This window comes from Somniosus microcephalus, chromosome 15, assembly GCF_052327205.1.
Source record: "Somniosus microcephalus isolate GS21.2 chromosome 15, FLI_Smic_1.0, whole genome shotgun sequence".
Classification (NCBI taxonomy): domain Eukaryota; kingdom Metazoa; phylum Chordata; class Chondrichthyes; order Squaliformes; family Somniosidae; genus Somniosus; species Somniosus microcephalus.
The window spans coordinates 125,497,609-125,522,399 of record NC_141001.1 but is presented as its reverse complement, the minus strand read 5'-3'; the positions used below and the strand labels follow the sequence as shown (position 1 = coordinate 125,522,399).

Sequence of the window (24,791 nt, the reverse complement as noted above, 5' to 3'; positions counted from 1 at the left end):
ACTGGGTGTGAGTTAGGACACGGGGCAGTGAGTACAGGGGGTGATGGGTGAACGGGACTGGGTGTCAGTTAGGACATGGGGCAGTGAGCACAGGGGGTGATGGGTGAACGGAACTGGATGTGAGTTTGGATACGCGGCAGTGAGCACGGGGTGATGGATGAACGGGACTGGGTGCGAGTTAGGACATGGGGCAGTGAGCACAGGGGGTGATGGGTGAATGGGACTGGGTGTGAGTTAGGACACGGGGCAGTGAGCACAGGTGGTGATGGGTGAACGGGACTGGGTGCGAGTTAGGACACGGGGCAGTGAGCACAGGGGGTGATGGGTGAACGGGACTAGGTGCGAGTTAGGACACGGGGCAGTGAGCACAGGGGGTGATGGGTGAACGGGACTTGGTGTGAGTTAGGACACGGGGCAGTGAGCACAGGGGGTGATGGGTGAACGGGGCTGGGTGTGAGTTAGGACACGGGGCAGTGAGCCCAGGGGGTGATGGGTGAATGGGACTGGGTGTGAGTTAGGACACGGGGCAGTGAGCACAGCGGGTGATGGGTGAACGGGGCTCGGTGTGAGTTAGGACATGGGGCAGTGAGCACAGGGCGTGATGGGTGAACGGGACTGGGTGTGAGTTAGGACACGGGGCAGTGAGCACAGGGGGTGATGGGTGAACGTCACTGGGTGCGAGTTAGGACACGGGGCAGTGAGCACAGTGGGTGATGGGTGAAAGGGACTTGGTGCGAGTTAGGGCACGGGGCAGTGAGCACAGGGGGTGATGGGTGAACGGGACTGGGTGCGAGTTAGGACACGGGGCAGTGAGCACAGGGGGTGATGGGTGAACGTCACTGGGTGCGAGTTAGGACACGGGGCAGTGAGCACAGTGGGTGATGGGTGAACGGGACTGGGTGTGAGTTAGGACATGGGGCAGTGAGCACAGGGGGTGATGGGTGAACGGAACTGGATGTGAGTTAGCATACGCGGCAGTGAGCACAGGGGGTGATGGGTGAACGGGACTGGGTGCGAGTTAGGACACGGGGCAGTGAGCACAGTGGGTGATGGGTGAATGGGACTGGGTGCGAGTTAGGACACAGGGCAGTGAGCACAGCGGGTGATGGGTGAACGGGACTTGGTGCGAGTTAGGACACGGGGCAGTGAGCACAGGGGGTGATGGGTGAACGGGACTGGGTTTGAGTTCGGACACAGGGCAGTGAGCACAGGGGGTGATGGGTGAACGGGACTGGGTGTGAGTTAGGACACGTGGCAGTGAGCACAGGGGGTGATGGGTGAACGGGACTGGGTGTGAGTTAGGACACGGGGCAGTTAGCACAGCGGGTGATGGGTGAACGGGACTTGGTGTGAGTTAGGACACGGGGCAGTGCGCACAGGCGGTGATGGGTGAGCGGGACTGGGTGTGAGTTAGGACACGGGGCAGTGAGCACAGGTGGTGATGGGTGAACGGGACTGGGTGTGATTTAGGACACGGGGCAGTGAGCACAGAGGAGATGGGCGAACGGCACTGGGTGTGAGTTAGGACACGGGGCAGTGAGCACAGTGGGTGATGGGTGAACGGGGCTGGGTGTGAGTTAGGACACGGGGCAGTGAGCACAGGGGGTGATGGGTGAACGGGACTGGGTGCGAGTTAGGGCACGGGGCAGTGAGCACAGGGGGTGATGGGTGAACGGGACTGGGTGCGAGTTAGGACACGGGGCAGTGAGCACAGTGGGTGATGGGTGAACGGGACTGGGTGTGAGTTAGGACCCGGGGCAGTTAGCACAGAGGAGATGGGTGAACGGGACTGGGTGTCACTTAGGACACGGGGCAGTGAGCACAGGGGGTGATGGGTGAACGGGACTGGGTGTGAGTTAGGACATGGTGCAGTGAGCACAGGGTGTGATGGGTGAACGGAACTGGATGTGAGTTAGGATACGCGGCAGTGAGCACAGGGGGTGATGGGTGAACGGGACTGGGTGCGAGTTAGGACACGGGGCAGTGAGCACAGTGGGTGATGGGTGAATGGGACTGGGTGCGAGTTAGGACACGGGGCAGTGAGCACAGCGGGTGATGGGTGAACGGGACTTGGTGCGAGTTAGGACACGGGGCAGTGAGCACAGGGGGTGATGGGTGAACGGGACTGGGTGTGAGTTCGGACACAGGGCAGTGAGCACAGGGGGTGATGGGTGAACGGGACTGGGTGTGAGTTAGGACACGTGGCAGTGAGCACAGGGGGTGATGGGTGAACGGGGCTTGGTGTGAGTTAGGACACGGGGCAGTGCGCACAGGCGGTGATGGGTGAGCGGGACTGGGTGTGAGTTAGGACACGGGGCAGTGAGCACAGGTGGTGATGGGTGAACGGGACTGGGTGTGATTTAGGACACGGGGCAGTGAGCACAGAGGAGATGGGCGAACGGCACTGGGTGTGAGTTAGGACACGGGGCAGTGAGCACAGGGGGTGATGGGTGAATGGGACTTGGTGCCAGTTAGGACACGGGGCAGTGAGCACAGGGGGTGATGGGTGAACGGGACTGGGTGCGAGTTAGGACACGGGGCAGTGAGCACAGGGGGTGATGGGTGAACGGGACTTGGTGTGAGTGAGGACACGGGGCAGTGAGCACAGGGGGTGATGGGGGAACGGGGCTGGGTGTGAGTTAGGACACGGGGCAGTGAGCCCAGGGGGTGATGGGTGAATGGGACTGGGTGTGAGTTACGACACGGGGCAGTGCGCACAGCGGGTGATGGGTGAACGGGGCTCGGTGTGAGTTAGGACATGGGGCAGTGAGCACAGGGGGTGATGGGTGAACGGGACTGGGTGTGAGTTAGGACACGGGGCAGTGAGCACAGGGGGTGATGGGTGAACGGGACTGGGTGTGAGTTAGGACACAGGGCAGTGAGCACAGGGGGCGATGGGTGAACGGGACTGGGTGTGAGTTTGGACACGGGGCAGTGAGCACAGGGGGTGATGGGTGAACGGGACTGGTTGTGAGTTAGGACACGGGGCAGTGAGCACAGCGGATGATGGGTGAACGGGACTGGGTGTGAGTTATGACACGGGCAGCCGAGCTTTGGATGAACTCACGTCGAAAATTGAGCCCAAGATTCACGGTTTAATTGTTGAACTCTCTTGGGGTTCGATGGGAAACCATCGACTGTTGACACCTGAGATCCATCACCTACGCAGAGAATAGTTTACACAAAGATTGGGTCTTTCACTGGATTCGACCAGGGTTGATGTAACCCTAACCCAACCCTCCCAGAACATACAGGTCTTACATTAACAAGCTAGTCCACTTCCCTTTCTTGCAGCTTGCTAAATGAGAGAAATCAGGTGACAATATTAAAACCAAAGTTCCTAATATTGAGGCAGTAATTGTACTAAATGAACATTTGGTAAATCACTGGTTCGGCCCCAGCTGGAGTATTGTGGCCAATTCTGGGCTCCACACTTTAGGAAGGATGTCGAGTCCTTGGCGAGGGTGCAGAGGAGATTTACCAGAATGGTGCCAGGGATGAGGGGCTTCAGTGATGTGGAGGGACTGGAGAAGCTGGGGTTGTTCTGCTTGGAGCAGAGAAGGTTAGGGGGAGATTTAATCGAGGTGTTCAAAATCATGGGGAGTTTTGATGGAGTAAATAAGGAGAAACTGTTTCCAGTGGCAGGAGGGTCGGTAACCAGAGGACACGGAGTGAAGGTGATTGGCAAAAGAACCAGAGGGAGATGAGGAGAATTTTTTTTCGCAGCGAGTTGTTGTGATCTGGAATGCGCTGCCTGAAAGGGCGGTGGAAGCAGATTCAATAGTAACTTTCAAAAGAGAATTGGTTAAATACTTGAAAAGGAGAAATTCACAGGGCGGTGGGGAAAGAGCAGGGGGAGTGGGACTAATTGGAGAGCTCGTTCAAAGAGCCGGCACAGGCACGATGGGCCGGATGGCCTCCTCCTGTGCTCTTATGATTCCAATTTGAATGCGTCACTGGAACCAATTGAAATTTCCTGTTGGTCTCAAGCAGTGCTGGAGGACAAGAATTTCAAATGGTCGCAATGGAATGAAATATAAACTGGCGACTTAGACCTAGATACAGCGAAGGCAGAGTCCAACAGGACAGAGACTCACCTACGACAACGGGCAGCACTTTCATTGCTTTGCGCTCTCTCCCATTGATCTTTGCTCGCTTCCTTCTGTTCGACGGGCGAGACTGAACATACTTGACTTCTGAAAAAGTCACGGTCTGTACGGACCTGTCGGTGCACCGTTTCGATAAATCGTAGTCTGACTTAGGAAAGAGATGCAGCTCTTCCCGTTTGACATCCACTGGCCTTCGTTCTATCAGCGGAGGGGGTGTCTGTGACTCCGAGGGATTCCTGTTAATCTTCCAGAACCCGTGCAAGTTATGTCTTAGCTTGCGTTTCCGTGCTTCTTCCCATCGTTTGAGGCCCCGGAACATTCCACAGTACAAGAGCAGCATAATTGGGCAGGGAAGAATGAAGGAGCAGATGGAGGAGTAAATGATGTAGTTGTCGTTCTCTAGCCGGCACACAGTCAGATCTCTGCCTGGGACATTGTTCAGGCCAAAGACAATTGGCGAGGCAACGGCAAATGCAGAGATCCAGGTCATGGAGATCAGGACAATCTGCCGCAGGTCAACGTGTTTCCTGTTGTAATTCAGTGGGATCGACACAGCGATAAACCTGCGAGAGAGGAGGGAAAAAACAGTCCCACTGGGTGAAGCTGACATCACACAGGAGCCGCACCCCATACAGTAAAACAAGGCAGGAATTACTGGTGATGATGTTAGCGCAGTGAAGATTTCCTCTGTTATTCTTTATTAAAACAAATGAACTAAAATAGTGCCACGCCGTGTGAGTGGTACGACTTCAATGGGGAGGAATATTGGACGGGGCATAAAATGGGCAGTCCGATCTCCCAAGGTGAATGTCCGCCCGCAAATGTCAGCCCAGCTACAGACACCTTGGGATATTGGAATATCGGGAATCACTGGACGAGGCACTGGACACATCCGCTGCTGAAACCCTCATCCATGTGTTTGTCACCTCCAGACTCGACTATTCCAATGCGTTCCTGCCCAGCCTCACAGCTTCCACCCTCCGTGCAGCTCAGCTCATCCAAAACTCTGCTGCCCCGTGTCCTAACTCACACCCAGTCCCATTCACCCATCACCCCCTGTGCTCACTGCCCCGTGGCCTAACTCACACCCAGTCCCGTTCACCCATCACCCCCCGTGCTCACTGCCCCGTGTCCTAACTCACACCCAGTCCCGTTCACCCATCAACCCCTGTGCTCACTGCCCCATGTCCTAACTCACACCCAGTCCCGTTCACCCATCACCCCCCGTGCTCACTGCCCTGTGTCCTAACTCACACCCAGTCCCATTCACCCATCACCCCCTGTGCTCACTGCCCCGTGTCCTAACTCACACCCAGTCCCGTTCACCCATCACCCCCTGTGCTCACGGCCCCATGTCCTAACTCACACCCAGTCCCGTTCACCCATCACCCCCTGTGCTCACTGCCCCGTGTCCTAACTCACACCCAGTCCCGTTCACCCATCACCCCCTGTGCTCACTGCCCCGTGTCCTAACTCACACCCAGTCCCGTTCACCCATCACCCCCTGTGCTCACTGCCCCGTGTCCTAACTCACACCCAGTCCCGTTCACCCATCACCCCCTGTGCTCACTGCCCCGTGTCCTAACTCACACCCAGTCCCGTTCACCCATCACACCCTGTGCTCACTGCCCCGTGTCCTAACTCACACCCAGTCCCGTTCACCCATCACCCCCTGTGCTCACTGCCCCGTGTCTTAACTCACACCCAGTCCCGTTCACCCATCAGCCTCTGTGCTCACTGCCCCGTGTCCTAACTCACACCCAGTCCCGTTCACCCATCACCCCCTGTGCTCACGGCCCCATGTCCTAACTCACACCCAGTCCCGTTCACCCATCACACCCTGTGCTCACTGACCCGTGTCCTAACTCACACCCAGTCCCGTTCACCCATCACCCCCTGTGCTCACTGCCCCGTGTCCTAACTCACACCCAGTCCCGTTCACCCATCACCCCCTGTGCTCACTGCCCCGTGCCCTAACTCACACCCAGTCCCGTGCGAGTCAGCAGAGAGTGCTGTGAGTTTGGGTAAGTGTGAGAGTTCTTTAATTGTTATTTCTCTTTAAATCATTCTTGATAAGATTACTTAAGCAGTTGAAGTAAAGGGGAAAAGTTAAATATTTGGGATTCTGTTGGTTTAAGAAGAGTAAAGGAAGGTTACACTGCAGTAGGAGTAAATTGGCACAGCAGGCAGTGGAAACCAGATTTCTAACCAATCAGCAGGGGTGACTCATTTGGCTGTAAACAAACAAACAGTATAAAAAGACCAGTCCTAGTGCGAGCAAGCACTGAGTGCGAGTCATCAGAGAGTGCTGTGAGTTTGGGTAAGTGTGAGTTGGGGTAAGTGGGGTGTTAGGTGCTCTTTTCAAACTTTAACTCTGTGGGTTGTAGTTAATAAGGCCTTTCTGGTGCAGAGTGACTGTTGGTAAACCATTTAACTGGTGTAATTAGAGGGATTGATTTAATTTAAATCCAATTAATTAAAGGGGATACTAGCATCTAAAATCGGGCAGAGGGTGTCCATAACTAACAATAAAAATTTAATTAATTACATAGAATGGAGCAGGTGATGTGTTACTGTTGCGAGATGTGGGAGCCGGTGGACCCCATTGAGGCTCACGGTGATTACGTCTGTGACAAGTGTCTGCTGCTACAGGAACTCCAGCTCCGTGTTGATGAGCTGGAGTCTGAGCTTCAGACACTGCGACACATCAAGGAGGGGGAGAAGTACCTGGACTCTGTGTATCAGGAGGTGGTCACACCTATGAAGTTAATTCATTCAGATGTAGCCCATGGTCAGGGACAGGACGGTGTGACTACGAGTGAGGCAGGTACGGGGATCCAGGAGGTAGAGCTGGAGGAGCCGCAGCCCTTGCTCTTGTCCAACAGGTTCGAGGTTCTTACTCCCTGTGGGGACAGGAGCAGGGACTGCAGGGAGGATGAGCAACCTGGCCACAGCACCATGGAACGGGGGGCCATTCAAGAGGGGGGAGTAAATAGAAATGTTGTAGTGGTAGGGGATAGTATTATTAGGGGGATAGATAGAGTTCTCTGCAGCTGAGAGCGAGAGTCCCGAAGGCTGTGTTGCCTGCCCGGTGCCAGGGTTATGGACATCTCCTCTGGGCTGGAAAGAAACTTGCAGTGGGAGGGGGAGGATCCAGTTGTCGTGGTCCATGTTGGTACAAACGACGTAGCTAGGACTAGGAAGCCGGTTCTATTAAAGGGGTATGAGCAGCTAGGGGTCAAATTAAAAAACAGAACCTCAAGGGTAATAATCTCTGGATTATTACCTGAGCCACAAGCGAATTTGGCTAGGACAAATAAAATTAGAGAGTTAAATGCGTGGCTCAAAGACTGGTGTGGGAGAAATGGGTTTTGCTTCCTGGGACACTGGCACCAGTACTGGGGCAGGAGGGAGCTGTTCCGTTGGGACGGGCTTCACTTGGCCAGTGCTGGGACTAGAGTCCTGGCAGATCATATAACTAGGGCTGTAGAGAGGGCTTTAAACTAACTAGTGGGGGGGAGGTTCCTAGTGAGCAAATAATAAAAATGACAACAGAGAAGGTCATAGACTTAGGTAGCAGTGGGGAAATTAAAAACCAGAGCATGTCAGGAAGGGGCAGAAGGTATGGAGTAAAAGGTAAAGTAATAAAAAGGGCAAAAGCAGGAATTAAGTGTCACAAAACATCTTTGAATGTTCTCTATCTGAATGCACGTAGCATTCGTAACAAAATAGACGAGTTAATGGCACAAATAACTACATATGGGTATGATCTTGTGGCCATTACAGAAACATGGCTGCAGGGTGACAATGCCTGGGAATTAAACATACCAGGTTATTTAACGATCAGGAAGGACAGGCAGGAAGGAAGGGGAGGTGGGGTGGCTATGTTAATAAAGGAAGGAATCACTGTAATACAGAGAAATGATATTGGGTCAAAAGATCAGGATAATGAAACAGTTTGGGTGGAGGTAAGGAATAATAAGGGGAAAAAAACACTAGTGGGCGTAGTCTATAGGCCTCTGAACAGTTGCAACTATGTTGGGCGGAGTATCAATCAGGAAATAGTTGAGGCTTGTAATAAGGGAACATCTATAATTATGGGGGATTTTAACTATCATATTAATTGGACAAATCAAATTGGGCAGGGCTGCCTTGAGGATGAGTTCATTGAGTGTATTAGGGATGGGTTTCTTGAGCAGTATGTAACTGAACCGACCAGGGGGCAAGCAACCTTAGATCTGGTCCTGTGTAATGAGACAGGATTAATTAAAAATGTCCTAGTAAAGGATCCCCTTGGAATGAGTGACCATAACATGGTTGAATTCCATATTCAATTAGAGGGTGAGAAGGTTGGATCTCAAACAAGCGTGCTAAGCTTGAATAAAGGAGACTATGAAGGTATGAGAGCGGAATTGACTAGAGTGGATTGGGAAAATAGATTAAAGGGTAAGACGATACATGATCAGTGGTGTACATTTAAGGAGTTATTATACAACTTCCAAAAAATATATATTCCACTGAGAAGAAAAGGGTGTAAAAGAAAAGACAGCCATCCGTGGCTAAGTAAAGAAATTAAGGATAGTATTCAACTAAAAACAAGGGCATATAAGGTAGCCAAATCTAGTGGGAGGATAGAGGATTGGGAAAAATTTAAAAGACAGCAAAAAATAACAAAAAGATTGATTAAGAAAGGGAAGATCGATTATGAAAGTAAATTAGCAAAAAATATAAAAACAGATAGTAAGAGTTTTTATAGTTATATAAAAAGAAAAAGGGTGGCTAAAGTAAATGTTGGTCCCTTAGAGGATGAGACCGGGAAATTAATGGTGGGAAATATGGAGATGGCAAAAACACTGAATGAATATTTTGTATCAGTCTTTACAGTAGAAGACACTAAGAATATCCCAACACTGGACAAACAGGGGGCTATTGGGGGGGGGGGGAGGAGCTAAACACGATCAAAATCACTAAGGAAGTGGTACTCGGCAAAATAATGGGACTCAAGGTGGATAAATCACCTGGACCTGATGGCTTACATCCTAGGGTCTTGAGGGAAGTGTCGGTAGGGATTGTGGATGCATTGGTAATAATTTTCCAAAACTCCCTGGACTCAGCAAAGGTCCCGGCAGACTGGAAAACTGCTAATGTAACACCCTTATTTAAAAAGGGCAGTAGACAGAAGGCTGCAAACTATAGACCGGTTAGCCTAACATCTGTGGTAGGTAAAATTTTGGAGTCCATTATTAAGGAGATAGTAACAGGACATTTGGATAATCATCATTTAATAGGACAAAGTCAGCATGGTTTTATGAAGGGGAAGTCATGTTTGGCAAATTTGCTGGAGTTCTTTGAGGAAGTAACATATAGGGTGGATAAAGGGGAACCAGTGGACGTAGTGTATTTAGACTTCCAAAAGGCATTTGACAAGGTGCCACACAAAAGATTATTGCTTAAGATAAAAAATCACGGGATTGGGGGTAATATTCTGGCATGGATAGAGGATTGGCTATCTAACAGAAGGCAGAGAGTTGGGATAAATGGTTCATTCTTAGAATAGCAATCAGTAACTAGTGGTGTTCCGCAGGGGTCGGTGCTGGGTCCCCAACGCTTTACAATCTATATTAACGATTTGGAGGAGGGGACCGAGTGTAACATATCAAAGTTTGCAGATGATACTAAGATGGGAGGGAAAGTAATGAGTGAGGAGGACATAAAAAACCTGCAAGGGGACATAGACAGGCTAAGTAAGTGGGCAGAGATTTGGCAGATGGAATACAATACTGGAAAGTGTGAGGTTATGCACTTTGGCAGGAAAAATTGTAGAGCAAGTTATTATCTTAATGGCAAGAAACTGGAAAGTACTGAAGTACAAAGGGATCTGGAGGTCCTGGTGCACGAAACTCAAAAGGTTAGTATGCAGGTGCAGCAAGTGATTAAGAAGGCCAATGGAATGTTGGCTTTCATTGCTAGGGGGATAGAATATAAAAATAGGGAGGTATTGCTTCAGTTGTACAAGGTATTGGTGAGACCGCATCTGGAATACTGCATTCAGTTTTGGTGTCCATACTTAAGAAAAGACATACTTGCTCTCGAGTCAGTACAAAGAAGGTTCACTCGGTTAATCCCGGGGATGAGGGGATGGACATATGAGGAGAGGTTGAGTAGATTGGGACTCTACTCATTGGAGTTCAGAAGAATGAGAGGCGATCTTATTGAAACATATAAGATTGTGAAGGGGTTGGATCGGGTGGATGCGGGGAGGATGTTCCCAATGATGGGTGAAACTAGAACTAGGGGGCATAGTCTTAGAATAAGGGGCTGCTCTTTCAAAACTGAGATGAGGAGGAACTACTTCACTCAGAGGGTGGTAGGTCCATGGAATATGCTGCCCCAAAAAGCTGTAGAAGCTACATCATTACATAAATTTAAAACAGAAATAGACATTTTCCTGGAAGTAAAGGGAATTAAGGGTTACGGGGAGCGGGCAGGAATTTGGACATGAGTCTAGGTTTGGATCGGACATGGCCCTGTGGGTAGCTGAGCGGGCCCAGGGGCCGTGTAGCCTGATCCTGCTCCTATTTTGTGTGTCTAATTCTGTTAGATTCAGGAGATGGTTCTGTGATAGTAGATTGGCGGTTAGGATCAGATCAGCCATGATCTTATTAAATGGCGGAGCAGGCTCGAGGGGCCGATTGGCCTACTCCTGCTCCTATTTCTTATGTTCTTATGTTCTTATGTGCACCCATCGCCCCCTGTGCTCACTGCCTCGTGTCCTAACTCATACCCAGTCCCGTTCACCCATCACCCGCTGTGATCACTGCCCCGTGTCCTAACTCACACCCAGTCCCATTCACCCATCACCCCCTGTGCTCACTGCCCCGTGTCCTAGCTCACACCCAGTCCCATTCACCCATCACCCCCTGTGCTCACTGCCCCCGTGTCCTAACTCACACCCAGTCCCGTTCACCCATCACCCCCTGTGCTCACTGCCCCGTGTCCTAACTCGCACCCAGTCCCGTTCACCCATCACCCGCTGTGCTCACTGCCCCGTGTCCTAACTCACACCCAGTCCCGTTCACCCATCACCCCCTGTGCTCACTGCCCCGTGTCCTAACTCACACCCAGTCCCGTTCACCGATCACCCCCTGTGCTCACTGCCCCGTGTCCTAACTCACACCCAGTCCCGTTCACCCATCACCCCCTGTGCTCACTGCCCCGTGTCCTAACACACACCCAGTCCCGTTCACCCATCACCCCCTGTGCTCACTGCCCCGTCTCCTAACTCACACCCAGTCCTGTTCACCCATCGCCCCCTGTGCTCACTGCCCCGTGTCCTAACTCACACCCAGTCCCGTTCACCCATTACCCCCTGTGCTCACTGCCCCGTGCCCTAACTCACACCCAGTCCCATTCACCCATCACTCCCTGTGCTCACTGCCCCGTGTCCTAACTCGCACCCAGTCCCGTTCACCCATCGCCCCCTGTGCTCACTGCCCCGTGTCCTAACTCGCACCCAGTCCCGTTCACCCATCACCCCCTGTGCTCACTGCCCCGTGTCCTAACTCACACCCTGTCCCATGCACCCATCACCCCCTGTGCACACTGCCCCTTGTCCTAACTCACACCCAGTCCCATTCACCCATCACCCCCTGTGCTCACTGCCTCGTGTCCTAACTCACACCCAGTCCTGTTCACCCATCACCCCCTGTGCTCACTGCCCCGTGTCCTAACTCACACCCAGTCCCGTTCACCCATCACCCCGTGCTCACTGCCCCGTGTCCTAACTCACACCCAGTCCCGTTCACCCATCACCCCCTGTGCTCACTGCCCCGTGTCCGAACTCACACCCAGTCCCGTTCACCCATCACCCCCTGTGCTCACTGCCCCGTGTCCTAACTCACACCCAGTCCCGTTCACCCATCACCCCCTGTGCTCACTGCCCCGTGTCCTAACTCACACCCAGTCCCGTTCACCGATCACCCCCTGTGCTCACTGCCCCGTGTCCTAACTCACACCCAGTCCCGTTCACCCATCACTCCCTGTGCTCACTGCCCCGTGTCCTAACACACACCCAGTCCCGTTCACCCATCACCCCCTGTGCTCACTGCCCCATCTCCTAACTCACACACAGTCCCGTTCACCCATTACCCCCTGTGCTCACTGCCCCGTGTCCTAACTCGCACCCAGTCCCGTTCACCCATCGCCCCCTGTGCTCACTGCCCCGTGTCCTAACTCGCACCCAGTCCCGTTCACCCATCACCCACTGTGCTCACTGCCCCGTGTCCTAACTCACACCCAGTCCCGTTCACCCATCACCCCCTGTGCTCACTGCCCCGTGTCCTAACTCACACCCAGTCCCATTCACCCATCACCCACTGTGCTCACTGCCCCGTGTCCAAACTCACACCCAGTCCCGTTCACCCATCGCCCCCTGTGCTCACTGCCCCGTGTCCTAACTCGCACCCAGTCCCGTTCACCCATCACCCACTGTGCTCACTGCCCCGTGTCCTAACTCGCACCCAGTCCCGTTCACCCATCACCCACTGTGCTCACTTCAATTCATTTGTTCTATCTCCAGTATTTTTGTAACTAATAAACAAACGTGTTTAGTGAAAATGTAAAAACCCACACCATTCTCTCGAAAGCCCGAGTGATTTTTCTCCCTGGTTTTTTCGCGGCCGTGTCCCGGAGATTCATCTTTAATTCCTGGAGACACCTGGGCAATCCTGGAGGGGTTGGTAACTCTAGAACAACTAAGAGATTCTTTGGCCTTCACTTGCTGTGGCCCTTTGGTCAATCAATATTTCATCAGATCCGAATCATGTTGCTTTATGAGGAAATTTCTAGATCATTTGAACTGAAAGTCCACCTTATGATTCAAGTATTTAACATTTTGAAAGTACTCACCTATCCACGCTGATGGAGCACAGATTGAAAATCGACGCCGTGCACAACATGACATCCATGGTCATGAGGTAATCACAGGGACCCGGGCCGAGTGTCCACACCCCACCCTGGAACTGAAAACAGAAATCTTCCTCACAACTGTTCAAGCATCACATCAACACAATCCTGCCCTTAAAAAAGGGAAGGGATCATCTAAAGCACTCCCGTAAAATCGAATGATCATTAAGAAATGTGGCAACCCTCCTTTGATTCCTCGTCTATTTTCTTTTCAATCTCTTTGTTTGAACGATACAGGTTTGCTGAACAAACCGGGGAATGGAATCACCGGCAGTGAAGATGCAAAGGTGAAGCTGTGGAAATAATGATCATGTTGCTTCGGACGTGATTCCCTCGCAATCGTGTTCAACCTCAGCTCCCAGACAGTCTCCAATGATATGATTAGCACCAATAGTTAAAGAATCTGCACTAAAGTCATCACTAGTCGTTAAATTATACTGAAATTTATCATCTGCGAGTTTCTGTTCCATTATTAAAAGACGGACTGACGGAGAAACCCTTCACTGAGGAGTGAACTGTTCATGGCAGAGGTAAAACCGCCAGAGTGCCTTTCCTTCAGAACCCAAAGTTCTCCCGTTTTAGACAACTAATAGAAACCCAAATTTAGGAAGGAACATAGGAACAGGAGGAGGCCATTCGGCCCCTCGAGCCTGCTCCGCCATTCAATGAGATCATAGCTGATCATCCAAATTCAGTACCCTGTTCCTGCCTTCTCCCCATATCCCTTGATCCCTTTAGCCTTAAAAAATATATCTAACTCCTTCTTGAATATATTTAATGAATTGGCCTCAACTGCCTTCTGTGGTAGAGAATTCCACAAGTTCACCACTCTCTGGGTGAAGAAATTCCTCCTCATCTCTGTCCTAAATGGCTTACCCTTATCCTTAGACTGTGACCCCTGGTTCTGGACTCCTCCACCATCGGGAACATCCTTCCTGCATCTAGTCTGTCTAGTCCTGTTAGAATTTTAAAAGTTTCAATGAGATCCGCTCGCATTCTTCTAAACTCCAGCGAATATAAGCCCAATTGACCCAATCTCTCCTCATACATCATCCCTGCCATCCCAGGTATCAGTCTGGTGAATCTTCGCTGCACTCCCTCCATGGCAAGAACATCCTTCCTCAGATAAGGTGACCAAAACTGCACACAATACTCAAGGTGTGGTCTCAAGGCCCCGTACAACTGCAGCAAGACATCCTTGTTCCTGTACTCGAACCCTCTCGCTACGAAGGCCAACATACCATTTGCCTTCTTAACTGCCTGCTGCATCTGCATGCTTACCTTCAGCGACTGGTGCACAAGGACACCCAGGTCTCATTGCACTTCCCCTTCTCCCAATCTATTGCCGTTCAGATAATAATCTGCCTTCCTGTTTTTGCCACCAAAGTGGATAATCTTGCATTTATCCACATTACACTGCATCTGCCATGCTTCTGCCCAATCACCCAACCTGTCCAAATCATACTGGAGTTTCTCGGCATCCTCCTCACAGCACACCGCCCACCCAGCTGTGTCGTCTGCAAATTTGGAGATATTACATCTAGTTCCCTCGTCTAGATCATTAATATATATTGTGAATAGCTGTGGTCCAAGGACCGATCCCTGCGGTACTCCACTAGTCACTGCCTGCCACTCGGAAAAAGACCCGTTTATTCCAACTCTTTGCTTCCTGTCTGCCAACCAGTTCTCTATCCAAGTCTGTACCTTGCCCCCAATCCCATGTGCTTTAACTTTACACGCTAATCTCTTATGCGGCACCTTATCTAAAGTCTTCTGAAAGTCCAAATACACCACATCCACTGGTTCTCCCTACTCTATTCTACCAGTTACAGCCTCAAAAAGTTCCAGTAGATTAGTCAAGCACGATTTACCTTTTGTAAATCCATGTTGATTTTGTCCGATCCTGTCACTGTTTTCCAAGTCTGTGGCTGATCTGTATCTTAACTCCATCCACCTGCCTTGGCTCCATTTCCCTTTATACCCTTGTCTAGCAAAAATCTATCGATCTCAGATTTAGAATTATTAATTGACCCTCAGCATCTACTGCTTTCTGAGGAAGAGAGTTCAACTCTGCTACCACCCTTGGAGTGAGGAAGTGTTTCCGAACCTCTCTCCTGAATGGCCTGGCTCTGATTTTAAGTTCATGTCCCCTTGTCCTAAACTCCCCCTCCAGTGGAAACAGTTTCTCTCTCTCGACCCCATCAATTCCTTTCAAAATCCTAAAAACCTCAATTAAATCACCCCTTAACCTTCTATATTCCAGGGAATACAAGCCTAGTTTATGTAATCTCTCCTCATAATCTAACCCTTGGAGCCCTGGTAACAATCATAAAAAACAAATGAAACTTATCAAATTAATTAAGAATAGTATTGCCTGTTTAGACTGCACACCCCAGTCCCCGCGGTCCCCCAACAGTCACGGAGAGCCTCAAGTATACTGGCGGACACCACGTGCTCCTTCTCCAGGGCCACCTGGTACAGACAAGACTGTGGAAGAGAGCTGGTCAGCCAGAAGAACCACCGCTGCCCCACGGGCATCATCCAACCTGTGGACCTATGGATGTTCACCTTGGCCAGGCCCAGGCCCAGGCCCAGGAGCAGACCCACGAGGAGGTCCTCTGACTTGCTTGCCTCCTCTCCGCACCAGGCGGCCAAAGATCAGGAGCAAACCGTTATCGTGTGTTTGTATTGAGGTTGCATTACTTGTTATTTGTTAGTTCAGGCGATTATTGAGCAGCTAGAGATGCTGATTCTATCTATCCCCATTGCTATCAGTGATGTTGAACATGTCCAGTGGATTCACCACCAGACCTCAATTGAATGTCGCGGAGTTTCAGACAGCGGTTTACTGTCGACACTAGCAGTGAGCTCAGCACGGCCGGCGGCTCAATGGTAGGACTTTCTTAGTCTGCAGGAATCTTCACCAATGAAGAGAATCATCTTGGACAGGTCTTTAGTGGGAGAAACCGTCCTGTCTAATTTTTAAAAATGCTAAATTAAAGACTTGTTAGAGAATCCATCAGGTGATATTGATGGATTTCAGTGGATGAGCTCAGCGAGAATTCTGGAGACTACATCCACTGGTATATTTTATTTAAGCCATTCTATGTGTTGCTTACACTGTCATGGGAACAATATGTTGAGGCTTCTGGGCGATGTGTGCCTGTTGGATCAGCCCCCTGGGTCTGAGCACCACCAAACCTGCCATGAATGTAACTGGTGCCACCTGGAGGGATGACCACTGGCCCATGGGGTTAAAGGGTCAGTGGCAGCATCGATACGGAATTGGCTAAGGGACAGAAAGCAGAGAGTTGTGGTGAACGGTTGTTTTTCAGACTGGAGGGACGTGTACAGTGGCGTTCCCCAGGGGTCGGTATCATGGTGTTAATGACCTGGACAGCAGCAGACTGTTGGAATGTACTTGGAACATCTCCTCCCTAAAGATCACACATTGTTCTGTTACAGTTTTTCTTGTCAGTCTTTGGTTCCATTTCACCCTGGCTAGATCCTTTCGCATCTCATTGAAGTTAGCCCTATTCCAGTTTAGAAGTTCCACTCTAGATTGTTCCTTGCTCCTCTCCATTGCTATATTCTATTTTTTCCCTTTTAACAATTTTTTGGTCATCCTTTGCTGGTTTCTGAAACTCTCCCAATCCTCAGGCTTACTATTATTCTTTGCAACATTATAAGCTTCTTCTTTCAATCTAATGCTATCCTTAACTTCTTTTGTTAGCCACGGTTGGATCACTTTTCCCGTGGAGTTTTTGTTTCTCAATGGAATGTATTTTTGTTGGGAATTATGAAATATTTATTTAAATGCTAGCCACTGCTTATCTATTTATTTTTCCAATCTACCTTAGCCAACTCGCCCCTCATACACCTGTAATTGGCTTTATTTAGGTTTAAGACTCTAGTTTCGGACTTAGGCAAGTTACTCTCAAAATTAATGTGAAATTCTATCATATTATGATCTCTCTGCCCCAGAGGATCCTTTACTATGAGATTGCTAATTAACCCCGTCTCATTACACAATACAAGATCTAAAATAGCCTGTTCCCTGGTTGGTTCCATGATATATTGTTCTAGGAAACTGTCCCGAATACATTCCATGAACTCGTCCTCCAGACTACCTTTCCCAATTTGATTTGTCCAGTCTATATAAAGATTAAAGTCCCCCAAGATTATTGCATTACCTTTGTTGCAAGCTCCTACTATTTCTTGATTAATATTCTGTCCAACGGTATAGCTACTGTAAGGGGGCCTATATACCACTCCCACCAGTGTTTGCTGCCCCTTGTTATTCCTTTATTCCTTATCTCCACCCAGTCTCTCTTCTGTCTCCCCCAGTCTCTCTCTCTCTCTCTCTCCCCCAGTCTCTCTCTCCCAGTCTCTCTCTCTCTCCCCCAGTCTCTCTCTCTCTCCCCCAGTCTCTCTCTCTCTCCCCCAGTCTCTCTCTCTCTCCCCCAGTCTCTCTCTCTCCCCCAGTCTCTCTCTCTCTCCCCCAGTCTCTCTCTCTCTCCCCAGTCTCTCTCTCCCTCCCCAGTCTCTCTCTCCCCCAGTCTCTCTCTCTCCCCCCAGGCTCTCTCTCTCTCTCCCAGTCTCTCTCTCTCTCTCTCCCCAGTCTCTCTCTCCCCCCGGTCTCTCTCTCTCTCCCAGTCTCTCTCTCTCCCCAGTCTCTCTCTCTCCCCAGTCTCTCTCTCTCTCCCCCAGTTTCTCTCTCTCTCTCCCCCAGTCTCTCTCTCCCCTCCAGTCTCTCTCTCTCTCCCCATCTCTCTCTCTCCCCCCAGTCTCTCTCTCTCCCCCCAGTCTCTCTCTCTCTCTCCCCCTCAGTCTCTCTCTCCCCCTCAGTCTCTCTCTCTCCCCCAGTCTCTCTCTCTCCCCCAGTCTCTCTCTCTCTCTCCCCCAGTCTCACTTTCTCTCTCCCCCAGTCTCTCTCTCTCTCTCCCCCAGTCTCTCTCTCTCTCTCCCCCTCAGTCTCTCTCTCCCCCTCAGTCTCTCTCTCTCCCCCAGTCTCTCTCTCTCCCCCAGTCTCTCTCTCTCTCTCCCCCAGTCTCACTTTCTCTCTCCCCCAGTCTCTCTCTCTCTCTCCCCCAGTCTCTCTCTCTCTCTCTCCCCGCAGTCTCTCTCGCTCTCTCCCAGTCTCTCACTCTCTGATGCGCCATCAATTACTCAAAAGAGTGAGGTTAAGCGAGTAAAAACCAGGCTTTTATTAACTAAAGAATGAAGGTCTTGTCTCGAGTGGTCGACCCGTCCAGAATACTAAGGGACTGGGAGGTAGTCACTTATATACCTGGAATAGTGGGAGGAGTCAGCTGAGGCATGTCCAGACCTGTACCGAGTGGAATACACATACACATACAGACAGGTATAACAGTGGTTTACCACATTCACCCCTTGTTTAAAAATGAGTCCGGCGGGGTGAAGTGTATTTAAAAGTTCGTGTATTGGAGTCTCTCCAGAGGTCTTGTCTGCCGCTGTGATCAACGTGGTGACGGCAGGGGTGGTGGAGCTTCCGGCGTCGCATCCCGTGTAGGCTGGGGCCCTGGAGTGTAGTCCTCGTGGGTGACGGTCCAAGGCGAGCCGGCTGCTGGGGTTGGATATCGGGTCGTGGGGGGGGGGTGGTAATGGGTAGTGGGTTACAGCGGTCCCCAAGGGTGCGAGGTCTCGTATGGAGACTGTGTCCTCCCGCCCTACAGCGGTCCCCGAGGGTGCGAGGTCTCGTATGGAGACTGTGTCCTCCCGCCCGTCCGGGTACGCAATTTAAGCGTACTGGGGGTTGGCGTGGAGGAGGTCGACCCTCTCGACCAGGGGGTCCATTTTATTGGCCCTCACGTGTCTTCTCAGTAGTACTGGCCCTGGGGACGTCAGCCATGGCGGTAACGATGTCCCCGATGTGGACTTCCTTGGGAAGACAAACATTTTCTCGTGAGGGGTGGCATTGGTGGCAGTGCAGAGCAGTGACCGAATCGAGTGGAGCGCATCGGGGAGCACCTCCTGCCAGCGGGAGGTCGGAAGGCCCCTAGACTTTAAGGCTAGTAGGGCGGCCTTCCAAACTGTTGCATTCTCTCTTTCCACCTGTCCGTTCCCCCGGGGGTTGTAACTGGTGGTCCTGCTTGTGGCTATACCCCTAGCGAGCAGGTACTGGCGGAGTTCGTCGCTCATAAACGATGAGCCCCGGTCGCTATGGATATAGCTGGGGAAACCGAACAGGGTGAAGAGGCTGTTCAGAGATTTAATGACCGTGGCACTGGTCATGTCCGAGCAGGGGATAGCGAACGGGAAATGGGAGTACTCGTCAATGATGTTGAGGAAGTACACATTGCGGTCGGAGGAGGGGAGAGGCCCTTTAAAATCAACGCTCAGGCGTTCGAAAGGGTGAGTGGCTTTTATCAGGTGGGCTCTGTCTGGTCTATAAAAGTGCAGTTTGCACTCAGTGCAGACTTGGAAGTTCTTGGTCATGGTCCTGACCTCCTCGACGGAGTAAGGCAGGTTGCGGGCCTTGATGAAGTGGAAGAACCTGGTGACCCCCGGGTGGCAGAGGTCATTGTGGAGGGCCCTCAGCCTATTGATCTGCGCGCTGGCACAGGTGCCACGCGATAGGGCATCTGGGGGTTCATTGAGCTTCCCAGGCCGGTACAAGATCTCGTAGTTGTAGGTGGAAAGTTCGATTCTCCACCTCAAGATCTTGTCATTTTTGATTTTGCCCCTCTGGCTTGTTGTTGAACATAAAAGCAACTGAACGCTGGTCAGTGAGCAGGGTAAATCGTTTTCCGGCCAGGTAGTGCCTCCAATGACGCACAGCCTCCACAATAGCCTGGGCCTCCTTCTCGACCGCGGAGTGTCTGGTCTCCGGGCCCTGGAGGGTTCGTGAGAAGAATGCCACAGGTCTCCCCGCCTGATTAAGGGTGGCGGCCAGAGCGAAGTCGGACGCATCACTTTCCACCTGGAAGGGGATGGATTCGTCCACTGCGTGCATGGTGGCTTTGGCAATGTCCTCCTTGATACGGTGGAAGGCCAAGTGGGCCTCTGCCATCAGGGGAAAAGAGGTGGATTTGATCAGCGGACGGGCTTTGTCTGCATAGTAGGGGACCCACTAAGCGTAGTAGGAAAAAAACCCTAGGCACCTCTTCAGGGCTTTTAGGCAGTGGGGCAGTGGGAGTTCCATAAGGGGACGCATCCGGTCCGGGTCGGGACCGATGACCCCGTGTTCCACAACACAGCCAAGGATGGCGAGGCGGTCTGTGCGGAATATGCACTTCTCCTTGTTATATGTCAGGTTCAGGAGTTGGGCGGTGCGGAGGAATTTCTCGAAGTTTGCGTCATGGCCCTGCAAGTCATGGCCGCAGATGGTCACATTGTCTAGGTAAGGGAAAGTGGCCTGCAGCGCGTTTTGATCGACCATCTCCCTTTGGAAGACGGAGACCCCGTTGGTAACGCCGAAGGGAACCCTAAGGAAGTGATAGAGGCGGCCGTTTGCCTCAAAAGCAGTATACTGGCGGTCTTCAGGGCGGATGGGGAGCTGGTGGTACGCTGATTTCAGGTCAATAGTCGAAAAGACGCGGTACTGCGCGATCTGGTTGACCATGTCAGCTATGCGGGGGAGTGGGTAGGCGTCCAGCAGGGTGTAGCGGTTTATTGTTTGGCTGTAGTCGATGACCAGGCGTTGTTTCTCGCCGGTCTTAATGACCACAACCTGGGCTCGCCAGGGGCTGGAGCTGCCCTCAATAATCCCCTCCTTCAGGAGCCGCTCCACTTCGGTTTTGATGAAAACCCTGTCCCCGGCACTGTATCGCCTGCTCTTTGTGGCGATGGGCTTACAGTCGGGGGTGAGGTTAGCAAACAGTGGGGGGGGGTGGGACTCTGAGTGTGGAGAGGTTGCATCTGGTGCGCGGCGGGCAATTTGGAGGCGGCTGGCTGCGGACTGTGAGTGGGGGGAGGGGGCCACCGTACGCCATCGTAACGCTTTTGAGGTGGCACTGGAAATCCAACCCCAGTAGGACGGCAGCGCAGAGGTCGGGCAGGACCAGGAGTTTAAAATTATTGAACACAGTCCCGTCTACTACTAGTGTCACCACGCAGTAGCCGCCAATGTCCGCTGACTGGGACTCGGAGGCCATAGAAATCCGCTGGTGCACAGGCAGGACTGGGAGAGAGCAACGCCGCACCGTGTCGGGGTGGATGAAGCTCTCTGTGCTCCCGGAGTCAAAAAGGCAGTTTATTGCATGGCCGTTTACCTTAACGTCCATTTTGGACCGAGCTAGTTGGTGCGGTCTCGTTTGGTCCAGCGTAACAGAGGCCAGCGTAGGGGTCGGTGTGTCGCTGTGGGTATCAGATGGGGGGGTGGTTGGCGGTCTGCTGCATCCCGGCTGGTGTCCAAGATGGCGGCGTCCATGATTTCCATGTGGCTGGAGTCGTCCAAGATGGCTGCTGCTGCGGTGGTTCGCACATGGCTGGGGAGGCCCAAGATGGTGGCCCGCACGGCCCACACGCGGCGCTGTTGGGGGCCCAAGATGGCGGCTCGCCCGGCCCACACGCGGCGCTGCTGGCGTTCGGGGTGGCTTTGGCCTTGCAGATGCTGGCGTAGTGTCCCTTTTTCCTGCAGCCCGAGCAGGTCGCATTCTTCGCCGGGCAGCGCGCTCTGGGGTGTTTGGCCTGGCCACAGAAGTAGCATTTCTGGCCTTGGGATACTGCTGTCTGGCTTTGGGACACTGCTGCGGTAGTTGGGCCATTGTTGGGCTGTGGCTGGGGTGGCATGGTGCTATGGCGCTATCCTACCGTGTCCCAGGTTGTCATTCCCCGCGGCGTCCACGGTGCAGAGGAGTAGGCATCCATGCCCCGGTAGGCTGCGTCCAGCGTTAGTGCGATTTCGGAGGTTTTGTCGAGGGTGAGGTCACTCTGCTCCAGCAGTCGCTGTCGGGTGTAGTTGGACCTGTGGCCCGCTACGAAGGCATCCCGGATCAGTTCCTCCGTGTACTTAGCGGGCGTTACTGCCTTACACCCACAGGCCCGGCCAGGCACGGACAGTGCTTGGAGATATTCCTCAGTCGATTCCCCAGGTTGTTGCTTGCGACTCCCCAGAAGGTGCCTGGCGTATACTTCGTTCACAGGGCGCGTGTACTGGGTCTTGAGGAGCTGGAGGGCGTCTGTGTACGAGGTCGCGTCCCGGATGACTGAGTACGCTCGGTGGTTCACCTTGGAGATCAGGACAGTTTGTCCGCATCCGTTATGACCGCAGTGGAGGCAGTCAGGAATGTCTCGAAGCACGTGAGCCAGTGAGCAAACTTGGTGGAAGCGTCCGCTTCCCGACTGTCCAGGTCCAGGCATGCTGGTGTGAGGATCTCCTCCGTTATAAAAAATTTAGTTAATAAAATTGATGCGCCATCAATTACTCAAAAGACTGAGGTTAAGCAAGTAACAACCAGGCTTTTATTAACTAAAGAATGAAGGTCTTGTCTCGAGTGGTCGACCCGTCCAGAATACTAAGGGACTGGGAGGTAGTCACTTATATACCTGGAATAGTGGGAGGAGTCAGCCGAGGCATGTCCAGACCTGTACCTAGTGGAATACACATACACATACAGACAGGTATAACAGTGGTTTACCACACTCTCTTTCTCCCCAGTCTCTCTTTCTCTCTCTCCCCAGTCTCTCTCTCTCTCTCCCCCAGTCTCTCTCTCTCCCTCCCCCAGTCTCTCTCCCTCCAGTCTCTCTCTCTCTCCCCAGTCTCTCTCTCTCTCCCCAGTCTCTCTCTCTCCCCCAGTCTCTCTATCCCCCCAGTCTCTCTCTCTCTCTCTCCCAGTCTCTCTCTCTCTCCCCCCACTCTCTCTCTCTCCCCCAGTCTCTCTCTCTCCCCCAGTCTCTCTCTCTCTCCCCCAGTCTCTCTCTCTCCCCCAGTCTCTCTCTCTCCCCCACTCTCTCTCTCTCCCCCCACTCTCTCTCTCTCCCCCAGTCTCTCTCTCTCCCCCACTCTCTCTCTCTCCCCCCACTCTCTCTCTCCCCCACTCTCTCTCTCTCCCCCCACTCTCTCTCTCTCCCAGTCTCTCTCCCCCCCAGTCTCTCTCTCTCCCCCAGTCTCTCTCTCCCCCCACTCTCTCTCTCCCAGTCTCTCTCTCCCCGTCTCTCTCTCTCTCTCCCCCAGTCTCTCTCTCTCCCCCTCTCTCTCTCCCCCCACTCTCTCTCTCCCCCACTCTCTCTCTCTCCCCCACTCTCTCTCTCTCCCAGTCTCTCTCTCCCCCAGTCTCTCTCTCTCCCCCCACTCTCTCTCTCCCCCACTCTCTCTCTCTCCCCCCACTCTCTCTCTCCCAGTCTCTCTCTCCCCCAGTCTCTCTCTCTCTCTCTCCCAGTCTCTCTCTCTCCCCCAGTCTCTCTCTCTCTCTCCCAGTCTCTCTCTCTCTCTGTCTCTCTCTCCCAGTCTCTCTCTCTCTCTCCCAGTCTCTCTCTCTCTCTCCCCCAGTCTCTCTCCCTCTCTCCCCCCACTCTCTCTATCCCCCAGTCTCTCTCTCTCGCTCTCCCAGTCTCTCTCTCTCTCCCAGTCTCTTTCTCTCTCTCTCTCTCTCTCCCAGTCTCTCCCTCTCTCTCTCTCTCTCTCTACCCCAATCTCTCTATCTCCCCGTCTCTCTCTCTTTCCCCAGTCTCTCTTTCTCCCCCAGTCTCTCTCTCTCCCCCCACTCTCTCTTTCCCCAGTCTCTCTCTCTCTCCCAGTCTCTCTCTCTCTCTCCCAGTCTCTCTCTCTCTCTCCCAGTCTCTCTCTCTCTCCCCCAGTCTCTCTCTCTCCCCCCACTCTCTCTATCCCCCAGTCTCTCTCTCCCTGTCCCCATGGACCGGTTGCGGTTTAGCTCCTCACCTCCGAGTAGACATAAAGCGGTAGAACGAGGACGGCGAGCAGGAGGTCGGAGGCGGCGAGACTGACGATGAAGAAGTTGGTTGTGGTCCTGAGCGGTTTCTCGGTGAAGACACTGAGGCACACCAGCAGGTTACCGGCGGTGATCAGGAGGATGAGCAGAGACCCGAGGACCAGCGCCGGGATATCGTGTCCCAGGGACCGGGAGCCAGGCTCCGTCTCATTGTCACTCAGATTGTTCATGTCTCCGGCACCCGGAGCCGGACAACTAGCTGCCCTGGGCTCCCCTCCGACCACCGGCCAGACAATGTCGCATCCCACCGGCGAGGAGCGCCGCCGGGACCCCCAGACCCAACCAGAGACCCCACAGACCCAACCAGGACCCCCAGACCCAACCACAGACCCCAGAGACCCCTAGACCCAACCACAGACCCCCAGAGACCCCCAGACCCAACCACAGACCCCAGAGACCCCTAGACCCAACCACACACCCCCAGAGACCCCTAGGCCCAACCACAGACCCCCAGACCCAACCAGAGACCCCCAGACCCAACCCAGGACCCCCAGACCCAACCACAGACCCCAGAGACCCCTAGACCCAACCACAGACCCCCAGACCCAACCAGAGACCCCCAGACCCAACCCAGGACCCCTAGACCCAACCACAGACCCCAGAGACCCCTAGACCCAACCACAGACCCCCAAAGGCCCCCAGACCCACCCAGGACCCCCAGACCCAACCAGAGACCCCCAGACCCAACCACAGACCCCCAGAGACCCCTAGACCCAACCCAGAGACCTCCAGACCCACCCAGGACCCCCAGACCCAACCAGAGACCCCAGACCCAACCACAGACCCCCAGAGACCCCTAGACCCA

General features: G+C 52.8%; 1 protein-coding gene across 1 annotated transcript; it reads right to left on the bottom strand.

The window, feature by feature from the left end:
• Window positions 1-3,063: 3,063 nt before the first annotated feature.
• On the bottom strand, window positions 3,064-24,156 carry LOC147107218 (D(4) dopamine receptor-like). Its single transcript, XM_086007548.1, has 4 exons — window positions 23,917-24,156; window positions 13,017-13,129; window positions 4,098-4,672; window positions 3,064-3,161 (listed from the first exon to the last, which is right to left on the bottom strand). The coding sequence occupies exons 1-4, from the start codon at window positions 24,154-24,156 to the stop codon at window positions 3,064-3,066; spliced, it is 1,026 nt and encodes a 341-aa protein (XP_085863674.1).
• Window positions 24,157-24,791: the final 635 nt, after the last annotated feature.

Excerpts from the sequence above, each read along its gene's own strand:
- LOC147107218 (XM_086007548.1), bottom strand. The coding sequence starts at position 24,156 with ATGAACAATCTGAGTGACAATGAGACGGAGCCTGGCTCCCGGTCCCTG. Across the intron at positions 13,130-23,916 it reads CGCTTTATGTCTACTCGGAG|TTCCAGGGTGGGGTGTGGAC; the intron begins GTGAGGAGCTAA and ends TTCTGTTTTCAG. Across the intron at positions 3,162-4,097 it reads AGTGCTGCCCGTTGTCGTAG|GTGATGGATCTCAGGTGTCA; the intron begins GTGAGTCTCTGT and ends TTCTCTGCGTAG.